Source organism: Chelonoidis abingdonii, chromosome 17 (assembly GCF_003597395.2).
Source record: "Chelonoidis abingdonii isolate Lonesome George chromosome 17, CheloAbing_2.0, whole genome shotgun sequence".
In the NCBI taxonomy this organism is placed as follows: Eukaryota; Metazoa; Chordata; order Testudines; family Testudinidae; genus Chelonoidis; species Chelonoidis abingdonii.
Window position 1 is genome coordinate 21916226 of NC_133785.1, and position 27408 is coordinate 21943633.

The following is a 27408-nucleotide window of genomic DNA, read 5'->3' on the forward strand; positions in this document are numbered from 1 at the left end:
GTTTGACTAGTCAGGACATGAGAGGAAAAGGGGCATAAGCGTGCAGCTGCACATCTTAATTTAAAGAAGTTTGATATGCCCCCAAAAAAAATTATACTGTAATGGCACTATATTAAAGTTCCCCTGTTACTGCACACTTAACGTTGGCCCGTCAGATCCTATTGGACTCTAGACCAACATTTAAAAGCATTTTCCAACTACTGCGCACACAGACCCCAAAATAAACATGTTATTTTATTTCTTTACAAATTTTCAGTATAGAGTAGTGCATGCAAGTTTATTAACAAATGTCAATGTTAGTTATTTGACAATAAGATGTCTTCATTCTGCTTTATAATGTAATCTCCACAGCCGTCCACATACAGATACAAGGTTTTCACTTTGGAGATCACCTTTCCTGTTAAGAGTTCTAGTCTATCACATTTAACATCGATTGAGCTCATGAGGTACACTAGCATCTTATCTGCTTGGAAAAATACATTGTTACATGTACGATACATATACTTTAGTGTATTAGACTGTAAAACACAAACAGTGCAGGATATTTGCGACAAAGGAACACACTTTCTCCCCTCGCCTCCCAATGTAAAAAGCTGAAGCCACTGAACCATTTTTTACTCTTAAGTTGAGAGCAAAATAAATTTTGGATTGCGGCCGAGGAGCTAGTTCTGGTTTGGTACAGGAAAGTTTTGCCTTAAATGAATAACTGCTAAATTGTTATGCTTTTAAAATGTAAACAGTTCCATGCTTTGACTAATCTCAGAGCTATGGGGACATGCATCTCACCTGCCTTAATTAATCTGGTGCTAGCACCCCTTGTAGTGCATTTTTCAAGAGGTGCCATGATACACCGCCCCACAACCTGAGGTTCCTGATATTTCTGCAAGACCATTAGTCCTGGTGGATTTTACCCAATGGACAGCACAGGTAAAGGGCTCAATGAGCTCTGATTAGGGAGAGTCTTATGGTATTAATATTCAAGGATCTTCTTTTAAATAATACAACCAGTAAATGCTTAGTTTGCAGCAGCAAGCTCTGGGTGCTACTAGCCATTTAAAAAGGAAACACGGGACTTTCCACATGTGACTGCTTTAAATCACAATTGATTTATCTAATCAGTTACTATTTAAAGTCACTAAAGGAAATTTTATATATTTATGGGAAGGTATGCATTACGCCCTGTGCTTTTACTCAGAATGAAACAAAGCTTAAAGAGCCTACTTTTGACTTTCGGGCAGTAATGTTACTTATCCCTCTTGAGATTTAAAAAAAATGGCATAAGTAACTTATTTAGGCAAAACTACAAAGATTGTTCTGTCACATAAGAGTTTGCATTTTAATATTCACTGATCAATAAAATTTGCATGCTAGTGCTAGCATGGTCTGTTTTAACAATTTGCTCTATTTCATCTAAAATTACACACACAGTTAGTTAGGCCAAAACTTTCAAACATGGGTGCCTAAAACTAAGCACCTAAATCTAGATTTAGAAAACAAGAAGGGCTTGATTTTTCAGAGATGCAGGCACATTGAAGCAAATTCTGGTACCCAAATCAAGATTTAGGTGACCAACTTTGGGCACTCACACTTCAAAAGCGATGGCCTTCATTCATGTGGATCCTAGAAAAGGCTCATACTTGGAGCTTAAAACACATCCAACCTTTGATTGCCTTACATAAAGTTTGATTCATTGATGTAGAGTCACGATCTTTTAAAGGAAGTGAATCAAGTAGTAAACTGAAGTGCTGAAGGGTATTATACAGACACAAACTTTGTCCTTCAACTTTTTCACAAAATTCCAGTTTAGTAGCTTTTCAGCTTTTCCATTGCAAACAAAATTTCTGTTCCCTAAGTGCTATGTAAACAGGGTTCCAGTCTCACAAACACACACATGATCATTCTGTCACCCAGAGTTTACAAAGGAATGTGTAGGTTCCAAAAAAAGAATTAGAAATTGGATGGTTTTCCCTAATATTTGATTTTGCAGTGGTACTGCCACTTCCTTCCTGGAAAGAGGGAGTTAGATGTTTATTTTTATAAAAACAATTCACCTCTGAACACAGCTCAGACCCCTCTACTTTTATTCTGCAATTTATGGCCAGTGCAATGGCAGCAGCTTTAAAAAAAAAGTATGGGGAAATGAAATGGCAGCATGCAAGGCTTTTTAATTAAAAAAAATTCCCAGACACCACCTATGAGATCACAGTTATCAAATTTGTTTTTAAGTCTCTAAAAATCCCTTTACATATTTGCATTGCACAAATTGACCTGTAGCTTTTATATTCTGCAGCTCAAAGAATCATAGCAGCCTGCTTTTTAACAGTACTTTCTCGGAGCACTGTAAGGCAGTTGAACTAGCCTATAACAACTTGCACTATGTCATTTTCACGGGAAACATCTGATGCACAAAAATTTTAGAAAAGAATGTTGGACACTTATTAATGGAAGTCCAGTTTTAAAGGCTGACCTTTACTATTGCAACAAAACTAAAGGAAGAAGGAAAGATGGCAGACTGATTGTCTGCATCATCGCAGATATTTTTGAATCATCTATTACCCTATTAGCACTTTCCCATTTTGCCCAGAAATAAGCATGTGATGATAATCAACAGTTTAAACAATGTTGCTGTGACAAAGTTCATATTATTAAACATCTTTGAGAATAATATCATAGTATTAGAATAATCAGTTTTGTTCTCCAAATCCGAATAGTAGTGGAAACACCTAAATGAAAGTGCATTGCACAAAATCCAAGATTCTTCTCATCATTCCCTCTTGTAACCTGTGCTCCTTATTTTTAAATGTAATCTGCTCCATCCTCCAGCATTAACAGTGGACTATAAAGTTATTTTTACGTGGACATATTGCTTCAGCACTTGGATTTCTCTTTCTGCTTTGCTAATGTGCGCTTAAGTTCCTTTAAGTTCTCTGTCAGTACCTCCACCTCATCCATCCGTCCGCTATGTTTGGCATCAAAAATATAAGCCTTGATATTATCGATCTGTTGGAGAAGGAGTTCTTCTTCTATAATGTCTTCTCCTGAGATTTCATTATCATCAACTTCAAATGGATTGGTAGAAGACAACCCTTCAGATGGATTACCAGAATTCTGATCATTCACAGACTTTTGAAATGAATTTCCATTATCTTCAAAGGGATTTGGAGCACAAACAGTTGCCCCATTTGTTTGCTGATCTTCCTCATCATCTTCAAATGGATTATATTCTTTTTTATCACTGTGCCGGGCTTTGGCGGGCAAAGAAACCACCTGAGAACTGTCTCCAGCCAATGTATTAGCAGGGTCGTCTTCTACTGGACTAGTATCTGCCTCATCTTCAAAAGGGTTTAGCAACACTGTCTGATTTTGGTCTGTCTCCCTGATGTACTGTGGGGCTTCTCTGGGTTTGATTGGGAAGACTGAATTCTCTTTAGTTACCTGTTTCTGGACAGCATCTGGAGAAGGTGTTTTAGAACTTGGGCTGCTTTTGATCTGAGTGGTATCTAAATCCGAAGACTGTGCTATCTGGTTTAGGTTTTCTTTTCCAGATTCATGCTGGTGCTGCTTCACTTCTCTGAAGTCTAGAGAACGTGTCCTTGAGTATTGAGACACTGCTTTGTGTTGCTCCCTTTCCCACTCCTTCTCACGAAGGACCTGAAGCTGCTCCCTCTGCATCTCTTCCTCCTCTGCCTGCCTTTTAGAAAGCTCAATAGCTTTCAGAGTCTGCTGCTGATCATATTCATCTTGAAGCTGTCGCAGGTTTTCTTGCAACATACGAACCTCATCTAACCGATTAGCTGCCTTTGCTTGCTTAATAAAGGAGGTAATATTGTCAATCTGCTGAAGAAGTGGGTCAGCTATTTCCCTTTGGCGAGGTAAGCTGGATGTAGGTAACCAACCTTCAGATTTCTTTACCGAGACTCTTTTTGGATAAGGAACCTCACCATTGGGTGCAGCCGTGGATCGGGAAACCAAATCTTTCTGCTTTTCCTCCAGTCTTTTTTGTGTTTCAAGTGTTGCCTAGCAGAGACAAGATTTAAAAGGAGACCCATTAGCTTAAACTCCCATCTTTGCCTGAAATTTTTGTACCTATATGGTTCCAACACCTGAGATTAATGTAACTGAAAAGAGTTAGTCAATTTTTTGGTTATTTTGTGCAGTTGTCAGCATTTGTATCAGGTCAGTTTCCCCTTTACTGAAAAAGCTCAAACATCAAAGCAGCAAGAAAACCCAATTTTAAAAAATTCAGTGTGCACTATTCGAAGGTTGTTCCGTCAGAAATGAAATATTTGTTTAAAGTAATTTTTAAAAGTTGACAGTATCCATTTCAGAACTGGACGATATGCACAAGTCTCTCAAAAAGGGAGGATTACTGCACTATTTTGTTTTGTGACTCAGATTATTTAGATTATAGGAGCAACATAACAGATTTTTTACCCATTTCTACTCCAACAGGAGGAATATACAGGGCTCAAATAAGAAATTAATGTGAAGTGGCTTGTCTTGATGTCACCCTTGTGTTCTGCGTTAATCAAACAAGACAAGACTCAGAGCCCCAATTTAACATCTACACATATTAATTTTCACCCAAAAACTAAGATCCGGTTGCTACAAACCTTCTGTACTGTAGTTATGCCTGGGGCAGTATTTGTATTATGCAGAATACACTATTCCTCAAACAGTAATAGCCTGTTAGTAGAGGGGGTTAAAATACCTCTTACCATCCTTAAAAACAACCCATAGTTCAGTTATATGAGGTATTTGCAATGAGTTCAGAAGGCCAATTACATGGAGATACTTCTGAATCATACAACCATGTGCCCACCCAAACTCACAACATGAACACATCCCAGAGAGAAGCAATCATCACACTTCAGAAGATGCCTGAGTTCCTAACAATAACTGGATGGTTTTTTCCTTGAGTTTATTAGTAGTTTCACAAATCCCACCAGAGCTGCCTACATAAACCCTCTCCTGCGCTACACGAGTAGTAGTGTTATATATCAAGTATACAACTGTCATCCTCTTCACTGAAGCTTGTGTGCACTTACTGAAAAATGTGCCTGATGAGACTGTGCAAAGAGCAATCCTAACTTGATCTGGGCATTAAACTGACCAAGCCTGTCTCTAACAGACGCTCTTGTAATGGAATATCACATAGTATTAATTTGAAGGGGTCATAAATATAATGAAACCTACAGAAATCTTATAACAATATACATTAAATCTTAGGACAGAGGACAAATGTGTCCTCCCTCAGGGAAATGCACTAATTGAAGAAAAGGATTCTCATTCCTTCCTCTACTCCTACCCCAAGACATACCCAGCCCAGCCCCCTCTTTGCTAATGACTCCTTTCTCCTCACAAGACATGCCCTGTCTCCCTCCAGGGAATACCACAACCTCATTCCACAGGGCCAATTCCTGACAGGCTAAATGAGACACAAAGTTCAGTGCTGCAAACAGTTACGTACATGGAGGCACAATGGAGTACTAAATGAGTAACTACGTACACGTGAGTGACTGCACCAATAGGCCCTAACACAGCTAAAGCTAGATCCACATCTTCACCTGTCTTTCCTTGTGCAATTTTCTATCAATCTCTTGTTTTCTTTTCTCTTTCAGTTCTTCATACTTGTCTTTGGTTGGCAAGGACATCAGACCCAACAATTTTTCCTAGAGAAGAATATAAATAGTAAAATAACACTGCTAACAAACTGCAGGTTTTTAGCCTACTCAAAAACAGAAACTCAGTTAAAACAGTAAGGTGATCTAGTGCCTTACTGAGATCCAGTTTCTCAACTACCACAAACCAATGTTCAACAGAAAAAAAGTTTCCCTGCAGCAACTTAATGCTCAGGAAAATAATGAAAGCACATCTAGGTAAGAATATACACTATTCTGAAATAATCAGTCTGTGGAGCACACATTTTAATGAAAGTCTGAAAAGTTTAACTTACAAAATAAAAAAAATTAGTTTTCTATATACTGATATTTAAAATATTAATAAGCAAAAACTGGTGAAACTAGATGTGCAGAGTATGCTGTCATTTCAAGAAGGGCATTTAAACACATTGCACAAGCATACAGTACTAGGTCTCCAATATAAGTTATCTTCATGCCAAGGGAAAGCCTTAAAAGGCTCATCAGGTCAGACTGCAGGATATTCACCATTTAAATAGCCTGAAAAGTTATTCTTCTCCAATAAGTAATTTGAGTCTAGTCATGGTTCCAATTTTTGCTTTTGAAGAGAACACAGCAGAAGATTCACATTCGTACAACTCAGGCTTTGTTTACCTGTACAAAAAGGGTAGCTGAGTATCTAATCATTCTCTGAAGTTGTAGAGTTTTGGGATGAGGTTGAGGCTCTTCATTCAAGCCTAGAGTCAAAATCTTCTTACTGAATCAGAATATGCATCCAGTGAATTAGTACAAAAATAAGGGCCCAGGGTAAGAAAAATTCAAAACAAGATTAGGTGTCAGAGAGAAACACTGTCAACCTACATTCAGACAGAAGCATGATTTTTGTTAATATATTACAACTAGGGCTGTCAAGCAGTTAAAAAAATATCACACTGTTAAACAATAATATATTAGCATTTATTTAAATATTTTAGGATGTTTTCCACATTTTCAAATTTCACAGTACTCATTTATTTTTTATTACAAATATTTGTGCTATAAAAAACAAAGGAAATAGTATTTTTAAATTTACTTCCGACAAGTACTGCAATAGAATCTCTTTATCATGAAAGGTTTCAGAGTGGTAGCCGTGTTAGTCTGTATCAGCAAAAAGAACAGGAGTACTTGTGACATCTTAGAGACTAACAAATTTATTTAAGCATAAGCTTTCGTGGGCTAAAACCCATTTCATCGGATGCATGCAGTGGAAAATACAGTTATAGTTAGTATGGCAACACCCATTTTTTCATGTCCTCTCTATATATATATCTTCCTGTTGTATTTTCCACTGCATGCATCCGATGAAGTGGGTTTTAGCCCACGAAAGCTTATGCTCAAATAAACTTGTTAGTCTCTAATGTGCCAAAAGTACTCCTCATTCTTTTTATCATGAAAGTTGAACTTACAAATGTAGAATTACGTACAAAAAACCCACAACTGTATTCAAAAATAAAACAATGTAAAACTTTAGAGCCTACAAGTCCACTCAGTCCTACTTCTTGTTCAGTCACTCAGACAAACAAGTTTGTTTACATTTGCAGGAGATAATGCTGCTCACTTCTTGTTTACAATGTCACCTGAAAGTGAGAACAGGTGTTCACATGGCACTGTTGTAGCCGGCGTTGCAAGATATTTACATGCCAGATGTGCTAAAGATTCATAAGTCCCTTCATGCTTCAACCACCATTCTAGAAGTCATGCATCCATGCTGAGGGGTTCTGCTCGTAACGATCCAAAGCAGTGCAGACCGACGCATGTTCACTTTCATCATCTGAGTCAGATGCCACCAGCAGAAAGTTGATTTTCTTTTTTGATGGTTCGGGTTCTGTAGATTCCACATCGGAGTGTTTCTCTTTTAAGACTTCTGAAAGCATGCACCACACCTCGTCCCTCTCAGATTTTGGAAGGCACTTCAGATTCTTAAACCTTGGGTCAAGTGCTAATGCGATCTCTAGAAATCTCACATTGGTACATTCTTTGCATTTTGTCAAATCTGCAGTGAAAGTGTTCTTAAAACGAACAACATGCTGGGTCAGCATCAGAGACTGCTATAACATGAAATAAATGGCCGAATGCAGGAAAAGCAGAAGGAGACATACTATTTTTCCCCAAGGAGTTCAGTCACAAATTTAATTAATGCATTATTTTTTTAACGAGCATCATCAGCATGGAAGCATGTCCTCTGGAATGGTGGCTGAAGCACGAAGGGGCATATGAATGTTTAGCATATCTGGCAATGCCAGCTACAAAAGTGCCATACAAACACATGTTCTCACTTTCAAGTGACGGTTATACAAAGCCAGCAGCATTATCTCCAGTAAATGTAAACAAACTTGTTTGTCTTAGTGATTGCCTGAACAAGAAGTAGGACTGAGTGGACTTGCAGGCTCTAAAGTTTTACATTGTTTTGAGTGCAGTTATGTAACAACAACAAATAATACATTTGTAAGTTGCACGTTCATGGTAAAGAGATTGCATTATGATATTGTATGAGGTGAACTGAAAAATACTATTTCTTTTATTTTTACAGTGTAAATATTTGTAATAAAAATAATATTAAGTGAGCACTGTACACTTTGTATTCCATGTTGTAACTGAAATCAATATATTTGAAAACGTAGAAAACATCCACAAATATTTCAATTGGTATTCTAATGTTTAAAGTGAGATTAAAATTGCTATTACTTTTTTTAAAATCATGATTAATTTTTTTTAGTTAATCATGTGAGTTAACTGCGATTGATCGACAGCCCTAACTACTAATACCTGAAAAATATTGTTCAATTTGCTTAATTCATGCGTTTGGCAGCACTTTATGTATAGTCACTTTCATTATAGTTAATTTCCCATGTGAGTGGATCTCATATAGTAAGAGGGGAAACAAATATTCTTACAAATTAGCAAGTGAGCCTGTAAAACTACAAAATATTGACAGAGAGGACAGGAATACTATCTATTTAAACTTGTTTTTGAAAGTTGAGAATGAAGTTGACTGTATCCTTTTATGTAGACAGGGGTGCTGTGCACATAGTAGATTCATGACCTAGCATGACTGCTTTTTTAGTTTGTTTTTTTCATATTCTCACTCACATTCTATTAGAACAGGTGATTTTTCATTTTTCTATGTTTGATTAAATTAAGTACAGTACATTTCAATTTCAGACACTGTCTCTCTAGTTTAGCCCATCCACTAAATAGTTACAGAAATCTCTCTCTCAACTATTTGTTCCTTACCTTAAAGCATCTATTAACTCATACACTTTCTGCACCTCCACCCTCAGGTCATTAGCATGTTCAAGATTGTAGGTTGTCTCCCCAGCACTAAGAAAGAAAGAAAACATATCCTCATTTACACTAAGTTATGTCCTGCCAGAAATCTATGCAACAGTAAAAATTAACAGGAGGCCTTTTAATATTTCTTATCTCTTCTGTCAGATAAAAGGACTACTGCAGCCAATAAGATTTCAGGGTGAATGTTATATGTTAACTCATAAGTGAAAACAAATTTCTTATTTGCAAAAGGGAAGACAATGGTTAATTTGTGAATGCTAACGTTTCACAGAAGTTTACTATATGATTTTATGAACTCATGTATAGTGCCTATATTTTAATACAGCAGTTCTTCTTCTGCCTGTATCTTTGTGTGTAATGTCTTGTGAATTTAGCGTGTGTGCGCGCGCATGCACGTACAGTTAATGACATATTTGTTTATTTTGTTAAACTGAAGTAACACAGTGATACCAAAGTTATCCTCTCCTTGAGTTGGTCAGAAATCAGGACAATTATCAATCAGCATGAAGAAACGATAAACATAAATTGACCATAGTTTCCTAGCATCTTGCTTTTTATATTTATTGAACAAAATATAATCAGTAAGGATTTGTAAGAATGAAGGGTCCCACCACCCATTTCCATATCTTGCACATTATCTCTCCCGCCCCCCCTCCCAAAAAGTGACTACACAATTCTGAATTAATTTTATATCAAATGATCTAACATAACACAAATCTCATAGACATTTCAAACAGCATCTAAAAAACCAACCAGAATCAAGGAAAGGATGAGCCCTGTTAATTCTGAGATATGCTTTAGTAATTTAGGACATTTACATTTAGCTTCAGCAGTTGAGCTGTGTACTTAACATTTTGCTGTAATGAAGTCTCAAACAACATACTGCCCATTTTCTTCCCTGTAGACCTTGTATTAAAAAAGCACATAGCTTTTTAAAAAGATGCATGCGAATGCTAACATGCCTTTTTTAATAATTGAATCTCAAAATAACTGTCATTGCAACACATTTGACATTTCATTTAGTGATGGACATAGTACTACAGACTGTACTGTGGTACCATATCGCACTTCACTAATGCACAACCCTAAAAAATTTAGTCTTGCACCAATTTTCTGTTGAGATGTAATAGCAAAGTGTGGTAGTGAGATCTCATTACTGAAACTCTCATTTTTTTAAATTAGACTTAAATGTTTAGTTTGTATATTAGTATAAATAATTAAATTTGTATCACTCTGTTTGGGAAGTGCCTACAATATTTTGGGTGCTATTGCCATATAATAATAAAGCATAACTCTACTTACCACAATAAACAAACTGAGCACACATAGTGATGTGGTAGCCTTGAATGTCAGAGTTTGTGAATTTATTCGCTAATTTGCAAAAATTCTAGGATCCGAAATGGGTCTCCCAATCATTAGCCCAAGTTAGTGAGGTCTGATTAAATGTAAAGTATAGCATATGTGCCACCAGAGAATACAAATATAGCCTTGTGAGGAGTCTAAGCATGACAACAGATACACAAAATAAGTCAATCTGAATGAGAGAATATGTCCCAAGAGGAGCTCCTGGAAGTGCCTATTAGTCTGACAAATTAAGTCATTTGGCTTTTGGAATTTTATAGTAGTAAGTAGGGAGAGGGTGATTATAATCATCACACTTTGTAGTTCTATACAGCCTTCCCCCTGAGGATCCCAATGCCCTTCACAAAGATAAAGACAATAGAGTCAAAAAGATGACTTCCTGTGTAGCAACACTGTATCTGGGGGCCAAACCCTGAAATGCTCACCCAGTTATCTGCACTAATGATCCTCCAAAATCTTCAGAGCAGCCAAGATAACATACTAGACCAGATAACGTGAGTTCAAATCATTGAAAGGGGAACCCTACTTAATACCCCACTTTGCCCCTTCATTGGAATAGTCTCCCTGAATCCATTTGTAATGCAGCTTCCTTCTCCTCCTTCAGAACCCAACTTAAAACGTTTGTTTTTGGCTCAATTTCCAGTGCTGACTCAATGCTTTGTAAATAAAAAATGTACTGTCATTCCCTGAACCCTTCGTTACTCAATTAAATAACTCATGTCCTAACACTGACCATACACTGTGTAGACCTCCTCTTACACAGTAGCGAATCTCTTCCTTTGCTACAGCTAGCCTAGAGTCAAAGCCCTTTGGGACAGAGTCTATTGTACTTGTCTGTAAAGTATTATGCAGACTTCTCAGATGAAATTCTGATCACTGACTTAAATAGGGCCAGAATTTCACTCATACTGCATAATAAACATTCACCGATTCAAACCCTCTACCTAACACCCTCCCCTCATTTCCACAGACATGTTACAGCTTAAAACATGTATCTCTCCAGGCCACCTAGATGAGATATGTATCAGAGGGGTAGCCGTGTTAGTCTGGATCTGTAAAAGCAGCAGAGAATCCTGTGGCACCTTACAGACTAACAGACGTATTGGAGCGTGAGCTTTCGTGGGTGGACGTGCAGGTGAATGAACCGGTGATGGTATGGCTGATCTGGTTAGGTCCGGGATGGTGTCGCGGTGTAGATTATGTGGGCAGAGTTGCATTAGATGCCACATATCTACCCAACGACAACCACACGGACCTACACAGACCTAGACCAGACTCAGCATACCATCACGTTCATTCACTGCAATCCCCAATGTAATCTACGCCACAAACGCCAGCAATGCCCCTCTGCTATGTACGTGGCCAAACGACAGTCTCTACGGAAAAGATAAAATGGACACAAATCAGACTATCAGGAATGGCAAATATACACAACCACTGTAGGAAACACTTCAACCTCCCTGGCCCACACTTAGCAACTTAAGGTGGCATCCTGCCGCAAAAAACTTCAGGACTAGAACTTCAAAAGAACTGCTGACGTTCAGTTCATCGCAATTGACACACTCAGTCTAGTGATGAAACAAGACTGGGAATGGTTTGCCCATACAGAAACCAGTTTCTCCTCCTTGGTTTTCACACCATCAACTGCTAGAAAGGGCTCATTCCTCTCCTCATTGAACTAACCTCGTATCTCTGCTGCTTGCAGCATATTTACCTGCCCTGGAAATTTCCACTACTTCGTCTGACGAAGTGGTACTTCACCAGAAGTACGTCCATATACGCTGTTAGGTCTAGTAAGTGCCACAGGATTCTCTGCTGCTTTTACGAGATGAGATATTTATATTTAGCTTCAGACATTTCAGACTGTCATCTGAAATCTTACCAGAATTGAGCCAAAGATGAAACCTGTCAGTTCTAAGATATGCTTTAATAATTTAGGACATTCACATTTACCAGTTTAGCTTCAGCCACTGAGCTGTCTCTAATATATGGCTATAACGAAATCTCTGTGTCTAATATTTGGCTGTCCTCAAATCTAAATAGAGAACAGGTTGCCAGTTTTAATTACTGTAGACTCTGTATTAAAAACAGCTTTTTACGGGGAAAAACACATGCAAGAAAATCACATAGGCTTACTTTAATGATTCTGCCATCTTTATGTATTCCGGAGCCTTCTGATCAACCTTCTCCATGCAAAGTCGGAGTTTCTTGTTTAATCAATCAATCAATAAAAATCAAGAGATTACAATGCAGTTCTCCTATATTAGCAATACACATACTCTCCTCACACAAAAAACCAGACATTTGGACAGCATAAACTTTTCATATGGGGCATGTGCACACGCATGTAAGAGTTTAGTGCTGATGAATGCTGCCAAATTGATTACCTAGGACAATGAGGTCCTCTATTTATCCACACAACAAATTCAGCATGTGCAGTAGCACAGCAAGTTCCCCTACACTGCCTCGCCACTGAACCAAATTCAGAGACCATTTCTAGGGCTGAGGGGGTATATCTGTTGTCAAGACTTCTTCAGTCCTTGGCCTCTCTACTGAGATTGCTGACAAGAGGACCAATTAGTGCTAACATGTGATAGTGACATCTAGTTCAGCTCCCCGTGGCTAAAACCCATCAATCCATTTCACAGACACCACCAAAGAGCCATCAGATTATGACTTTCAGTCACTATTGGCTTGGATTGTGTTTGAACCCATAACCTCGAAGTGAAAGTCTCCAGTTACAGCCTATTACTAATTTCCTGAGACATCCTGTCCAACTGCCCTCCAGCCCCCATACAAGAAACAGTTAAATGCAAACGGCATAGATTGTGTACACTCCATTAATGTAGTGCAGACGCACAAATATGCACATACACACTTCTTTTAAAATGCATTTTATGAGCAAACCAGCTGCGGAAAAGCAGAATTTGGGGGTCACCTCAGAACTATTGTCTCCAGATGACTAGAGATAAAATAGGTCACAAAGTGAGATGCTTCTTCATCAGGCTAGGGAGAAGGAACCAATTATTATACAGCCCTACATACATTTATATCCCAGCTAGTGGACAGACACCACCATCCTATATTCCATTTTCCTGGAGTGGTGAACAATGAATGGTCCACAGATAAGGGAAATCAGATGAGGGAGATAAGGCAGGGACCAAGTGTGAGCATTGCCTACATATAGTTCCATGCCATCCTCCACACCCACCCTGAACAAGTAATAGGTTTTATTTTACCTCATAGAGTTTCACAATATCCGGTGTGTATTCTCTCTCATCAATCTGTTGCTCTCTTTTGAGAAGGGTGTCTTTACAGTGCCTACAGCAGCGGATTCTGTCATCGTCCTTCTCATCCAGAACTGAGCTCACGCTGCTTACACTGCTGATGCTGCCACGACGGGAGCCATGGATACTATTAGGTGAGGAGCCTGGACTGGTATGAAAGGTCAGGGCCTCTTTGCTGGCACTGGTGAGTTTGCCTGGAAACCACACACACAAACAAAATGATTCTATAATACCCAGAAGGCCAGAGGTTCTCAAACTGGGGGTCACAAGGTTATTATGTCGGGGGTCACAAGCTGCCAGCCTACACCCCAAGCCCTGCTTCACCTCCAGCATCTATAATAGCGTTAAATATAAAAAAAAAAAAGTTTGTAATGTATAAAGGGGGAGTCGCACTCAGAGGCTTGCTGTGCGAAAGGGATTACCAGTACAAGTTTGAGAACCACTGCAGAAGGCAATGAATATTTCCAGTCTCTCTTTGGGACTGGATAGAGAGACATGTTCTTTAAATTTCAGAAAGGAAAATACCTTGTTAGGGAAGCAGGAACTAGCTATTGGGATGTCCTACACCCCTTTGTAAGCAAACAATTTATTAGATTAGCAAGCGGCTAATCAAATAGATGAGGACCTTATGTTGTAAGACTCGCATATACAATTAACAATTACCAAGATTATTTTTGTGTTAATAATTAGCCAGCATTACGGGGCATCACAGCTCCTCTCTGGAACTATATGACATGTGTCTGAAGACATAGAGGAGAATAAATTAAAATGACTATGATCAAGACCAATGTTAATCAAGTAATTTTGTGAACTAATCCACATTTAATTCATAAAAGGGAGGATAGTATTTTTCCTCATAGTAGGGCTAGTGGGTTCATTACAGACTTGATAGCTGACCACTTCATAGCACTATCCATCTGTCTTCTTCCCACTGCTCTCTTAAATAGTCATTAGTGCTAGCAGACCAGTGTATAAGGGCTGCAGCAACAATTTGTCTTGTTTAGTCAAAGCTACCAGGTGCTATGGCTGCTAGGAGAAGGCATGGTGTAGCTGTCAGAGCACATCGCTAGGAACCAAGAGATCTGAATTCTCGTTCTGTTTACCTGTGTCTAATACTTATCTAGCCTGCAGTAAGGCTGAATTCATTAATGTTTATAAAGCACTTTGAGCTCCTTGGAAAGATGCTACGGAAATGAAAAATGCCAACATTAAAAAATTCAACTGCACCACACTGGGAAATCCTGGGAATTGGGTATACCAACTGGAGAATCATAGACAAGAACCTTTGATGAAAACAGACAGAAGCAGCTCAGATGGAAAAAGCTGAACACCTTCAGTTGGTGTTCTCAAAGAGAGGACGACAGGAGTAACTCACATCTGCCCACTGTACTCACTCGCCAACGGAAGGCTGACAAGCTCCATACACTTCTTGCACATGATAGACCCACAAAGGCGGCAGTGGTGACGTCTGTTCCGAATGCTGAACTTGTTGCCACAGTCTGGGCAGAATGGTACATCCTGATCATTGACCCAAGGCACAACAGACTTCTCTATAGCTGTTCATGGGGAAGCACACACAAAAACCACCTCACCTTAGAACCAACATGAAATCCATTTATCAGCTGGTGTGAAACATCAGCAAAGTTAGTTTGATGTAAGCTTGTACCAACCTCTTATTTTAGCTGACTCCGTATTTGTTCTGTCAAATGACGTAAGCTGGCAAAGGACACACAGAGGAGTTAATCAGGTCAATTGCATGCCTCTCATAAGATAATATTTACAGGCCTCAAGAATGGCATTTTTAACAGCTTGGACCTCTCACCCTTGACAGCATTCTCTTATGTACTAAAAAATGTAATCTGTCCTGTACAGCAATCTCCCTGTACTTTCCCAGAATTTCTACAGCAATGCTAATGTAAACAGCACATGACACAGGTAAGCCAGGTACCTGACCTGAGCAGCTCACACTAACTTCGATGAATACAACAGATTGCTTACAATATCTTGCATATTTTTTCCTAAAGCACCCATCATCACTGTATCTACAAAAAGATACAAGTAAAGTAGACCTACGAGACAGGGTCCACAAAAGAATATAAATAATAAAAGATTCGGTGCAAAAATATGAAGCAGACAGTATGAGGGAGGGACTTAACACTGCAAAACTAGAAGAAAATAGTAAAGGGATGGTGCCTGGCCCACTGAGAAGTAGAAGTTCTTAGAAGTGTAAGGGGCAACATGGAATAAGGGCATTAACTCAAATTGAAAATGGAGCTCTTAGTACAGGACCAGACCAAGCACAGAGCACCCAAGAAAATGAGAGCCTAAAAGGAGAATGTATGGGAGATAAAATATTTATGGTTAAACCTCCAACATTTCTGAAACAACTTGGGCATTACACAAATTGTGCACATTACAGATTCAAACAAGATTTTACATCAAGTCTTCTAAACATTCACAGGAATAATCAAGAAGTAACAAATTTACCTTCTCTAACCTGATTATTAATTTATTGACTTCAACAACATAATGATCAATCCTAGCTGCTCGGTGTTTCTTGAAATCAGAAAGATGGCTCCTCATGGCACCTGGTCAGAAAAGACAAATTAAGGAAGTCTCCAGATTCAGTCTCATGACTTGTAAATGTCAGTTTAAAGGAAACTTTAATCTCTTTTCACTGTTTGCTACTCAGGTTCAAATGAAAGTTTAAAGACTGATTGGAATCCTGTATTTTAACAGCATTGCTTTGAGTATAATTGTAGATTAAATCTCTGATCTGCAGGCTGGCTTTAGGGATAAACAAAGCACATTATTTCAACCAATAAAATTGCAAGCATTATTTTAAGTCAGCAAAAGCAAAAAAAAACAAAAAAACCTCTTGCTATTACTTTCTTGATCCCTCAATTACCAGTCAACAACAGCTTACTAAATATAAGAAGAGTTACTTCCTTTTTATTTGTTGACTACCACTGGAATTGGGACTAAAGCTGTCAAACGGATATTAAAAATGCAACTGCAATTCCTCTTTCAGATTTCTAATTTCCTTTTTTTCTCTTCGAGTATTTTAAAATCTGACTACAAATACATAAAAGAAATCAAAACTGCTTAATCGCTTCAAGAAAAGCGCAATTCAACACTGCTCAAGATGCTTCTTCTGGTTCATATTTTATTCTCAGATATATGGAAATCATGAAGTAATGACTTTTTTCCTGCAACACAATTGATGGAGCAAGAAATCAATGCTGAAGTTACAGTACAAATATTTGTTTATAAATATATAACAGCATCTGTCACTTCACTTCCTCATACTAGTGCAAGCCAATAATCACATACAGAAGGTAGCTCTCTCTTGCTGCTGATTAGTAAAACACTAAAAACCTAACTGAACAATACACCTCACCACAAAGCTCACCCACTTAGGCTTTGGCAGACCAAAGGAACTGAATTCCAGAGGTGTAGGTCTGCCACCAGTCCTGTGGGATTTCATCCCAGGACCCAACAGCAAAAATGCCCCTGAAAACTGTAACCGTAACAACAGGAAACAGGGTATATTAGAAGTAGACAGAGGTACACAAAAGACACCCCTGAACTTTGAAGAAGCCTTGATATGGACCTAAACTTTGCCAAGCAGGCCTGTCTCTAACAGCGCATCCCCAAGCACCCCCAACTCAAACCCAAGCAATACGGAAATATTGAGAAAATCAGAACCTGAATCCATACTTAAGTGACTCAGGAACATAAAAAGAACAGAAGTACTTGTGGCACCTTAGAGACTAACAAATTTATTTCAGCATGAGCTTTCGTGAGCTACAGCTCACTTCTTCGAATGCACAGAATGGAACACACAGACAGGAGATATTTATACATAGAGAGAACAAGAAACGGTGGAAGTATGCATACCAACTGGAAGAGTCTAATCAATTGAGATGAGCTATCATCAGCAGGAGAAAAAAAACTTTTGAAGTGATAATTGAGATGACCCATAGAAGGTGTGAGGAGAACTTAACATAGGGAAATAGATTCAATTAGTGTAATGACCCAACCATTCCCAGTCTCTGTTTAAACCTAAGTTAATTGTATCTAATTTGCATATTAATTCGAGTTCAGCAGTCTCTCTTTGGAGTCTGTTTTGAAGTTTTTTATTGTAAACTTGCCATCTTCAAGTCTGTCACTGATCCTACTGGTTTTTGAATGTTATGATTCCTGATGTCAGATTTGTGTCCATTTATTCTTTTGTGTAGAGACTGTCTGGTTTGGCCAATGTACATGGCAGAGGGGCATTGCTGGCATGTGGATATAAAGTAACACATCTATTTTCTAAAATGTTACCCAAGAGCCCGTGTATAGATACAAGGCATCAGCTCTCTACACAGTGGACCAAATTCTATGTAGACTTACAATCTGTGCAACTCCACAGAAATCAATTGGATTGTACTGAGTGTAAGTTAACAGAAAATCTGTCCTACTACACATGGGTTTCCTGTTTTCTTACCCAGTTCTTGGGGCTCCCACATGTACGGATCTACTCCACCGTAGCTGAAAGACTCGTATCGCTCCTGAGCCCCAGTATCAGTTCGGTCATCTCCTTCTCGTTTCAATAGCTTCTTCTTTGCTTTTTTGGCCTTTTGGACTAGATCTGAAAAACAGATCAAATACTAAGCAGTCAGTCCCTGAACACTTGTCATTTGAAGCCACTATAAACTTCATCTGCTCATTTAGCATAATCCAATTTCCTTTAAAACAATATTTTTCCTCCTTCATAAAAATAAGCTGGCCTGGTGTCTAGAACCAGAAAGCATCCCCATACATATGTCAGATAGTGGTGAGGCTGGACATAAGGAGATGTTTAGCATTCACATCTCCTGTTGACAAACTGGAGTTACAGGTGCTCAGCACCAGCGTTTTATGCCTGAAAATTATGCGAAGAAATTAATCTAAAATAGTGAACTGTTGACTGACGCATCATTGCAGGGGTCCAATCCTGCAGGGTGCTGCACACCTTGCAAGTGCTGAGCACCTCTCAATTCCCAGTAATTTCTCTGGGAGCTGAGGTTACTCAACACTTCACAGCATTGAGCTCCAAGAAAGGGAACCCTGTCCACAGTCAATTTACCAACCCCACCCTAAGGAAAGCCACAAAACAATGATCAGCAAATGCCTTATTATCCTCATTAAGCATTATACAGGACTGTCGCATCTTACGCACATTTAACATGCGTGATTTCAGCTTTATGTAGTCCGCAAAAACAAAAACAAAACAAAAACAAAAAAAGAGAAAAACAGCAATTTTAATACTGTACCTGTAGTGTGGGCAATTCTGCCCACCATTCAACTCAATGTAATTTTGACTATACGCGGGTTTCACTTTACGCGCTAACTGCAGAACGGAACCCCCGCGTAAGATGAGACTCGCCTGTAGTGAACATATTTTAAATATTAATGCATTGTACCAGACTACCTCACATGAGATGAGTATTACTGAGAGAGGGGCATGGTCTAGTGGACCAAACAAAGAACTGGGAGTCTGAACTCCTGAGTCTCCATCCCTATTGCCACACTTGCCCCTGAGATATTGGCCAAGGCATTTTAGTATTCTGTTCTGGCTTCCCCCTCTGCAGAGATATGGGAATACTTAGCTACTGACTCATGGGGATGTTATGAGAATTAATCAGCTGAATGCAAAGAGCTCTGAAGTTGAAAAGCACAGTAAGTACTATGATAATACTGCTCAGATACTCTTACTTGGCTCAACCTGGTGGGAATATATTAATGTGCCATTTAAACCATCTTCCCAATTATCAGCAGCTCACAGGAATAAAGTGTACCCTGACAAAGACTTATTTTTCAAGCAATCTGTGAAATTAAAACACTGGACAAAGTACTAGATATGAGAACATTTTAAAAACATAACACAAGTCTGATTCAGCTATCAGAGGGCAGGTAAGCACCCTGTTCTGAGGAAGTTACTTTTCACAAGCACCAGCTCACATCTGCAGTGAACTGGCTGCAGACCCTCCCACGTATACTGTTTTAAACAGAACAGGTGTCACATTTATCCACCAGTTAACAATAATTATATTTTGCTCTTCCAAAGCACCTTGCTCCCAAGGATCTCAAAGCACTTTATACAAACATTAAGACTCACAATAGCTGTGGGCTGAGGTCACAGGTATGATTAGTCCCATTTGACAGATGGTTAAATTGAAGCACAGAGGATTAGTTTCACATAGGCTCACAGAATCAGTTGCAGAGTTAGGAACATAGCCCAGAAGTCCTCACACCCAAGACTTTCCTCTAGAAAAACTGGGGGGGGGGGGCTACTAGGGTTTTATACTGTTTTTATGACAACTCTTGATAGACAGGAGCCAACCTTAACTTTCCAACCACCACCTATGCTGTAGGAAGAATTATAGTCATTAGTCCACCCAATTAAATAAGAAAATTACTATGAGCATATTACAGATGTGCATTAGTAGAAATTCTGTAATTAAGGTTATGTTGATACTTTCACTTAAAATTAGGAGTAAAATCCCTGTTTCATATTTTAATGATGAGACAGTCTCCAGTTTATCACCATTACTGTTCAGAAAACAAAGTGAACTTTTCTAGGACATTTTCTAGATAGAATACTTGATAACTATGAAGTGAAAAAGAAAACTAAGAAATTACAGTTTCGAATTTTAGCCCCAAGCGTTTTGTTGTTTTGTTTTAGCAGTTTGGGTTTTTTTGTTTTGTTTGCAGGGCACAGGGAGTAGCTCATTCTAACTGCACAACCACAGCCACTCCAAACGACACAGATCTGCACTACCACATCTTAGAGACAGGCCACTTTTGAAATTTAAAAATGATACAAAATAAAGATTATTTCCCTTGATTAAGTCATCCAGAATAATTTAAGCATGAGCCAGAGCCAACATGTGGCTAATATCAATGTTTATTAATTCTGTTTATAAAGACGTTTGAAACCATCAGGTGAAAGGCTCTATAATAAGTCCCAAGTTAATGGGGTAACCAGGGCAGTCTTAGACTTGCTGGGGCCTAGGGCTGAAGCCTGAGCTCCATCACACAGGGCAGAAGCTTAAGCCTGAGGGTTTCAGCCCTGGGTGGCAAGGCTCAAGTTACAGGTCCCTTGCCTGAGGCTGAAGTTCTTGGGCTTTGACCTCCCTGCCCAGGGTGGTGGGGCTGTCTTTGCCTGCCCCTCCCCCATGGTGCTTGGGTGGGCTCAGGCCCTCCTGGGGTTATGTAGTAATTTCTGTTGTCATAGAAACTGCGGTGCAATGAAGTTTGAGAACCCCTGCCTTAGTGGATCACAGCTCTTTATAGGTCTGTAAAAACAACAGTACACTAGAGGGCACTTTTTAAATGCTGGAATCAGGTCAGTACCACTAAAGTGGTTATTAAATTATTATTTGTATTATCAAAGCCCTAGGAACCATAGTCATGGACCAGGACATCATCATGATAGGTGCTGTACAATCACATTAGCATCTTAGTCTTTGCTACTCTGATATCTTCATAGAGTGACAACCCAAATCTGCACATGCAAACAGTGGGGAGGGAAATCTGTGAAAATTATTTTATTCAAGGAAATGGAGACAAAGGGTTAGACTATGATAATTCAATGATGTTGGTTCCTGAATGCTTTTTGCTAGCAGATATATTAAACAGTTTCAATATGATCATAGATGGGCCTGAGTTAGCACCACCAGCAGCTCTTCTACGGCCACTATTTATTTCTTTGTCTGTGAAGGGAGGGAAACTTAGTTTCTCTTTGGCCAGATTTAACCATCAGGTCATAGGTTTGGTAGCTTCACCACCAGCATAACTGATGTACACCACCCTACAGAAACAGCCTTGATTTACACCACCTTATGTAAATGGCCTTTGTTACATGTGTTGTACAAAACCTTTGTTAAAGGCTTTCCAGTCTCTTGTGCTGTGAATTTCCAGTAAAGTCCATGTTTAAAAATATCTATTTACTATCAAGCTAATATCTGGCAGTTTCTAAAGAATACTGTAGGATACAAATCTGTCACAAATAATATATGAAAAGTGAACAGTGACATTATAATGCACTTCAATAGTTGCCATACAGTATTTACTAAAGATAGTACTATGCAATCACATAATTTTTCTATCATTTGTCATAAAAAGTTTAACACGTATATTAATGTGTCATGGGATACATGCAAATTGGAAACCTGCTGTACTTTTCCTTATTATCAGTTACCCACATCATCTCAATTAAAATTTACTCAGTCAAAAGGGCTACCTGAGGAGTAAGGCACTACTCAATGCGAGTGAGGATATCAATCTGGTTTAGAGATTTTTCTCATGGAACACTTCTCCTTTCAGTCATCATGGCATAGACCCATCTCCTCCATCCATTTCCTACTGTGCAAACCATCTCCCCTCTCATTCTTGATCTCACAGGTAAGGCAAAACATTTCTCACAGAGGTCATGTAAGCCATGGAATCTGTGACTTCCCGAGACCTCCATGACTTCAGCATGTCAGCTGGGAGCTGCGGGGTACCCTGGGGGCTTTGAGGGTGGGACAGAAACAAGAAAAAGTATGGATTCCTCATGACTATCAGAGATAAGGCTCTTTCACACCCACTTCATTCCCCCCAACAATAAAAACAAATATAAGTTTAAATTTAAAAAAACATAGTATATTAACACAGGCCCATGTAAAAGCATATATAAATGATCGTCTTATCCACCCGCATTTAGGACACTTTTGAACTCAGCAAGAAATCACTTAGAAATATTTCTGACGTGAAGTTTGAATACTACTCCCCCACTTAATATAAAAGCAATTTTGTTGTTTTCTATGCTAGGGTGAGTTTTACTGGATATGGCTTGACATGAATAACTATGACAAGTAGACAGATAAAAACAACATCCTTAAAAATGCAAGTTAAAGAAATTTTTGAAAAAGTGAGACATTATATTTTCAATTAAAGGGACACTACTGAGGTAGCAGAACCCAAAATGCAGGTGTTTAGTTTAAAAAGAAAAAACAGTTAGGAAAAACCTAACACAAGTTCTCTTTTTCTTAAACCAGTGAAAAGAATATTGTTGTTTTGGTTTAAATATTCCAGTGTGGTGCTTGCAATTCCAATACTACAGCATTGTGCTAATGCAGGAGAACCCCCAGAGCGAAACTGACCAGTCAATTCTAATTGTCCAAAATACGTGAATGGCTAAAAGCAAATGAGCAGCTGAAGTGGTGAAATTAGATTTATAAAACTGAATTTTAATAATCTAACATGGTCTAAGAGTAACATAAGCAATGTTTTTAAATAAAAGAGATGGTTTGAATATATGGCTTTTAATCTCAAAGTATCCTTTTGAGCTGCACTGTCAATTATAGTTAAAAATGATAAAAATTCAAAATTAAGGAAAAACAATTAAGCGACTTTCCGGAAACACACTCAAAAGACTGTTTCTACACATTTTACTCTACACATAAAATGAAAGTGTATATGAACAAAAAGCTAAGAACAATCTTTTATCATCACAAAAATGTAAAAGTATGATTATCTAAACAGCACAGAAATCCAGTATAAATATAGTCAAGGCACCCAGTAATTAAGGAGTGTAATTGACAAATTCAAGGCATCCACATTGTAGTCGGCTGACAAATCCACAGTCTATTTTTGACATTATGCCCAGGGAAGTTACAAGGATAACCGCTAATTGGGTGTGTAAAATTAGGCATCTGAAAATCAAGCCACTTATTTAGGTGCCTAACGTTAGGCAACCAAGGTAGAAAATATTGTTGAAGCTTTCTGTTGGAAATTGTACAGTAATTATCTTCGGCCTAAATCCATTTACACATAAACCAACCCTACTTCTAACTCATTTTAATCAATATTTTAGGGAAGTGAAACTTATAGATGAGACATTCTTAGGAGTCTGTAGTACAACAAACATTTTTCACTGTATGGAATTTTACAGAGCAGAAGTTAAAGCTGCTGTCATGACTCTTACTTCTGAGTTGTCCTTTGACATCTCTGTCCTCACTTGAGTGTTCTTCTTCATAGTGAGACTGAAGCTGATAGAAAGACTGCAGATCCTTCAGGCACAGTGGACACAGAAAACCCTCTCTCACTTCCACAGGGTCATCAAATGGAGGAGGGTAGTTTGATGCCATGGTGTTTTGTTCACTCGTGGAAAACTGCTGTCCCCCGAGTCTTAGCAGCAGTGGAACAGCAATATGCTGTTCAGTAGCATTATGTCTGATGAAACAACTGAGCTAATGAAGAGAAAGTGCCATCGTCCCTTGTAGCTTGTGCAAAACAGCACTCTGAAAGAGATCCACAGAGCAGTTTTAAACAGGATGAACAGTTTAACTTAGTAACTCTCTCTGATCTTTCAACAATCCAGTCATAGCCTAGAACACTGCTCCACAGAAGACTGAAGGGACTAAATGAGTGCCTCTCAACCTTTCCAGACTACTGTACCCCTTTCAGGACTCTGATTTGTCTTGCATACCCCCAAGTTTCACCTTGCTTAAAAACCACTTGCTTACAAACTCAGATATAAAAATACAAAAATGTCACAAGTCATTGTCTATATAAAATTTTAGTTTGTCCTGACTTTGCTAGTGCTTTTTATGTAGCTTATTGTAAAACTAGGCAAATATCTAGATGAATTGATATACCACCTGGAAGAGCTCTGCATACCCCTAGGGGTACATATACTTCTGGTTGAGAACCATTAGACTAAATCACTACTTCACCTCTTCATATCACACAGAACCCTCAAGTATTTTGTGGCTGGAAAAAGTGGACCCTTCCTTCAGGAAATACTTTGGTGCAACACACAAGTTTTTCATAAGCTCCTTCACTTGGGAAGAAAACTTCTATGAAGAATGACAAGGAATGCTAAAGGAAATAAAATTATGTAAGCATGGCCAGAATGCTTGGGATGCTGGAAGCATTCTGGTAAATATTTTTTGCAATATCAAATGTGACAGATGGCAATTTCCTGGATACACCATAATGAATTAAGTTAAATCTTAATTAAGTTTAATATCTTTGGGATCCATTGTATTAAAAATGCAATTATTTATGTGTTGTGATTGTATGATTGTATGTATATTTTCTAGGAGAGTGACTAATGTAAAGAACTGTTTGGGACAGTTGATGTGAAGTGGGTTTCCTAGGATGTACTTAAGAGGCTGTTCAGCACTGAAATACCACGAGAAGGGACAGAGACGTGTCTCCACCCAAAAGAGGTGTCAGCCAGGGGTCTGGAGCCTGAAAGTGGGTTGCTTTCACTGGATCACAGAGGGGAAATATACCTGCTGTAGCCCTGAACTGTGACACCGAGCCAGACAATGTACTGAACAGTTGAGGAGCACAGTGAAGGATCTTTATTGGGGAAAAGAATAGTTCAGAAAGGTAGGTACATCTAAATGGAATCCTGGTTGAGGGTCTGCTCCCAGGAAAGAGGCAGATCTGGTCCACCATGTGTTTGTAGTATAACTTCCTGGCCTGCTTTACTGTGTTCAAGAAAGGGCTAATCTATTGTTCTTTATCTGATTCTAACTCCTTCCTACTGTGTAATTTAGTTTCTGTTTATGTCCCCGCTTGTACATTACATTGCTTTGTCCCAGATATTGTTATGCCATTAGTTGGCTCCCAGCTGTTAGGAGGTGATGAGAACGTTAGAAAGAAATTCTATCTCGGATAGTCACATCTTGATACATGAGAAAGCTGCTTTAAAACTATTGTCTCACTTGTATATAACACCTTTCATTCCCAGAACAATGTACGAATCCAAACACCACAACAGGCTTAAAATGCAGCCACCTCTGGGGTGGATTGGTCAACAGCACAGAGTTTGTGAAAGGAAGCGAGGAATGCCACACCTAACTGGGTGCGTGGTGGGAATTTAAAGTGGCCATGCAGCTACCCGAACTAGAACGGCCGGACTGTCATGAAACGCGCCAGGCATCTCCGCCAGGAACAGGTGACCGCCCTGGGGAGCGGGTTCAGCCCTGACTCACCGGCACCGGGACGCTCCCCGCCGCGCATCGGCAACAACGTCAGCACCCCCCGGCACTGCCCGCAGCTCACCCGCGGCCCCGGGGGGTTCCCCTCCTACCCCGATGCTCTGGGGCCCGGCAGCCGTTACCCGGCCCCGCCCACTCCCGCGAGCGAAGAGGGGAACCCCCCCCGCGGAACTAAGGGCGCAGGGCAGATGCGCGCGCCCCAACCGGGGTGCGGACAGGGGCTCAGCCCCGCCTGACAGGGAGCCCAGCCCGGCGGGTGGGAGCTGGGGGGACTCGGAGCCCACCCCGGGGCGGGTCTCACCTCGGCTCCCAGGCGGGGCAACGGCAGCTGGCGGCTCCCGACTGCGCGGGACTGAAGGAGCCGCGGCCCAGCCGCGCCTGGCTGCGCTAGGGGCTAAGGCCCGGGATCCGGGCAGGGCGAGCGCCGAGCCAGCGATGAGGGAGTGAGGCGGGTTCATCCGGGACATCGGGGCGGGGTCCGGGCGAGGAACCGCTGCCGAGCGTCGAGTCATGGATCGAGGAGGAGTAAATGCTGGGAGAGGGGGAGGGTTGCTGCAGACCAGAGCCGGGGCTGGAAGGGAGCGTGCAGGGGGCGCCCTGGGCTATGAGCAGGGGCAGGCTCGGGAGAAAAGGGCAGCCTTGGGGTTGTGATGCTTGTGAAAGTGGCAATTTCAGACCCCTGTCTCCAGTATTAACCTTAGGGAAGGACGGGTGGTTGCTTTCTGGTTTCCAAGCCTTTAGGGTACACCCAAGTCACGTTTTCATGCTTTTCTCTGCAACCCTGAGGGCTGGGGACGTACTGTTCTTATTTAAATAAGAGCTGAGATGCTCTTGTAATCAGTTGTCTTCACAAGTTGGGGATGTAAGCAGAACATTGTATACCTCAAGGCTTGTGATAAAATTGTGAGAGTTGGCAACATAATTCCCAGAGCTGTGGTACTACGCAAAATACTATGTATCGCAAGAGTGAAGATAAAATTGCAACTGTTGGCAGTACCGTGTCTTGCTCAGCCCCCTTCCCCCTTTGGAGTAGCTTTGATGGCCATGGTGGTGAGGATGGGAGTGTGAGATAGAGATTCCCACCTGAAATATTCTATAACCTAGGTATAGTTGGTAGGAGATCATAAATTCTAGACTTACCTCTTCCACTGACTGCAGGTAATAATTCTGCAATTCACAGCCTTATTACTGAGCATACTGGAAACAACAAAGGCTGCTAACATAACAGATCCAAGTCTTATTCTCTGAGCCACTCTGTCATTCTGGGGATTGGTCCTGCTTTGAGCAGGGGGTTCGACTAGATGACCTTCTGAGGTCCCTTCCAACTCTAATATTCTATGATTCAAAGAAAGTGTGTCAAAGTGAAATGTTTGACTGTGTGGTCCACTAGACCACACTCTACTCTCAGAGCCAGTAGTAAAACCTAGGAGTCCCAGTACCAAATTTTCACTGCTCCCTCACAAATGGTTTTATAAATTACAGGCAAGGTGTGTGTCATGTCCCTTTTCTGATACCGGTTACCACCTTTTCTCAAGTGGAAGAGGTCTGCTGTGGATCTGAAGTTCCTGGGTTCTAACTGCTAATACATGTGTGGAAAAATAGTACATGATCATGTAAACTTGTGTCTGTCTTGTATGTTTTTAAGTTGTAAACTATAGGGCAGGGACTGGCTGCTACTCTGTTTGTACAGTACCAAGCCTAATAGGGCCCCATTCACGGTTGGTCCTTAGTAGGGTGACCAGATGTCCCAATTTTATAGGGACT

At 39.9% G+C, this 27408-nt stretch overlaps 1 protein-coding gene across 2 annotated transcripts; it reads right to left on the reverse strand.

Annotated features, from left to right (window-relative positions):
* Positions 1-221: 221 nt before the first annotated feature.
* Positions 222-26058, reverse strand: RBSN (rabenosyn, RAB effector). Of its 2 annotated transcripts, XM_032784268.2 has the most exons (12): positions 25946-26058; positions 23616-23931; positions 18111-18254; positions 16106-16206; positions 15289-15334; positions 15013-15174; positions 13571-13812; positions 12468-12538; positions 8913-8999; positions 6294-6396; positions 5568-5672; positions 222-4017 (listed from the first exon to the last, which is right to left on the reverse strand). In XM_032784268.2, the coding sequence occupies exons 2-12, from the start codon at positions 23776-23778 to the stop codon at positions 2869-2871; spliced, it is 2373 nt and encodes a 790-aa protein (XP_032640159.1). In that variant the 5' UTR covers positions 23779-23931; positions 25946-26058; the 3' UTR covers positions 222-2868. The 2 variants fall into 2 exon arrangements, with proteins under 2 accessions (XP_032640159.1, XP_074929318.1); XM_075073217.1 differs by lacking the exons at positions 15289-15334; positions 16106-16206; positions 18111-18254; positions 23616-23931; positions 25946-26058 and having other exon boundaries at positions 2779-4017; positions 14994-15135.
* Between the last annotated feature and the right edge of the window lie 1350 nt (positions 26059-27408).

Bases quoted from the DNA above. Each gene is read 5' to 3' on its own strand.
- RBSN (XM_032784268.2), bottom strand. From the start codon at position 23,778: ATGGCATCAAACTACCCTCCTCCATTTGATGACCCTGTGGAAGTGAGA. The intron at 18,255-23,615 runs GTAAGAGTCATG...TCTGTTTTTCAG, and splicing joins TGTCAAAGGACAACTCAGAA to ATCTAGTCCAAAAGGCCAAA. The intron at 13,813-15,012 runs GTGAGTACAGTG...TGTGGTTTCCAG, and splicing joins TGTCAGCCTTCCGTTGGCGA to GCAAACTCACCAGTGCCAGC.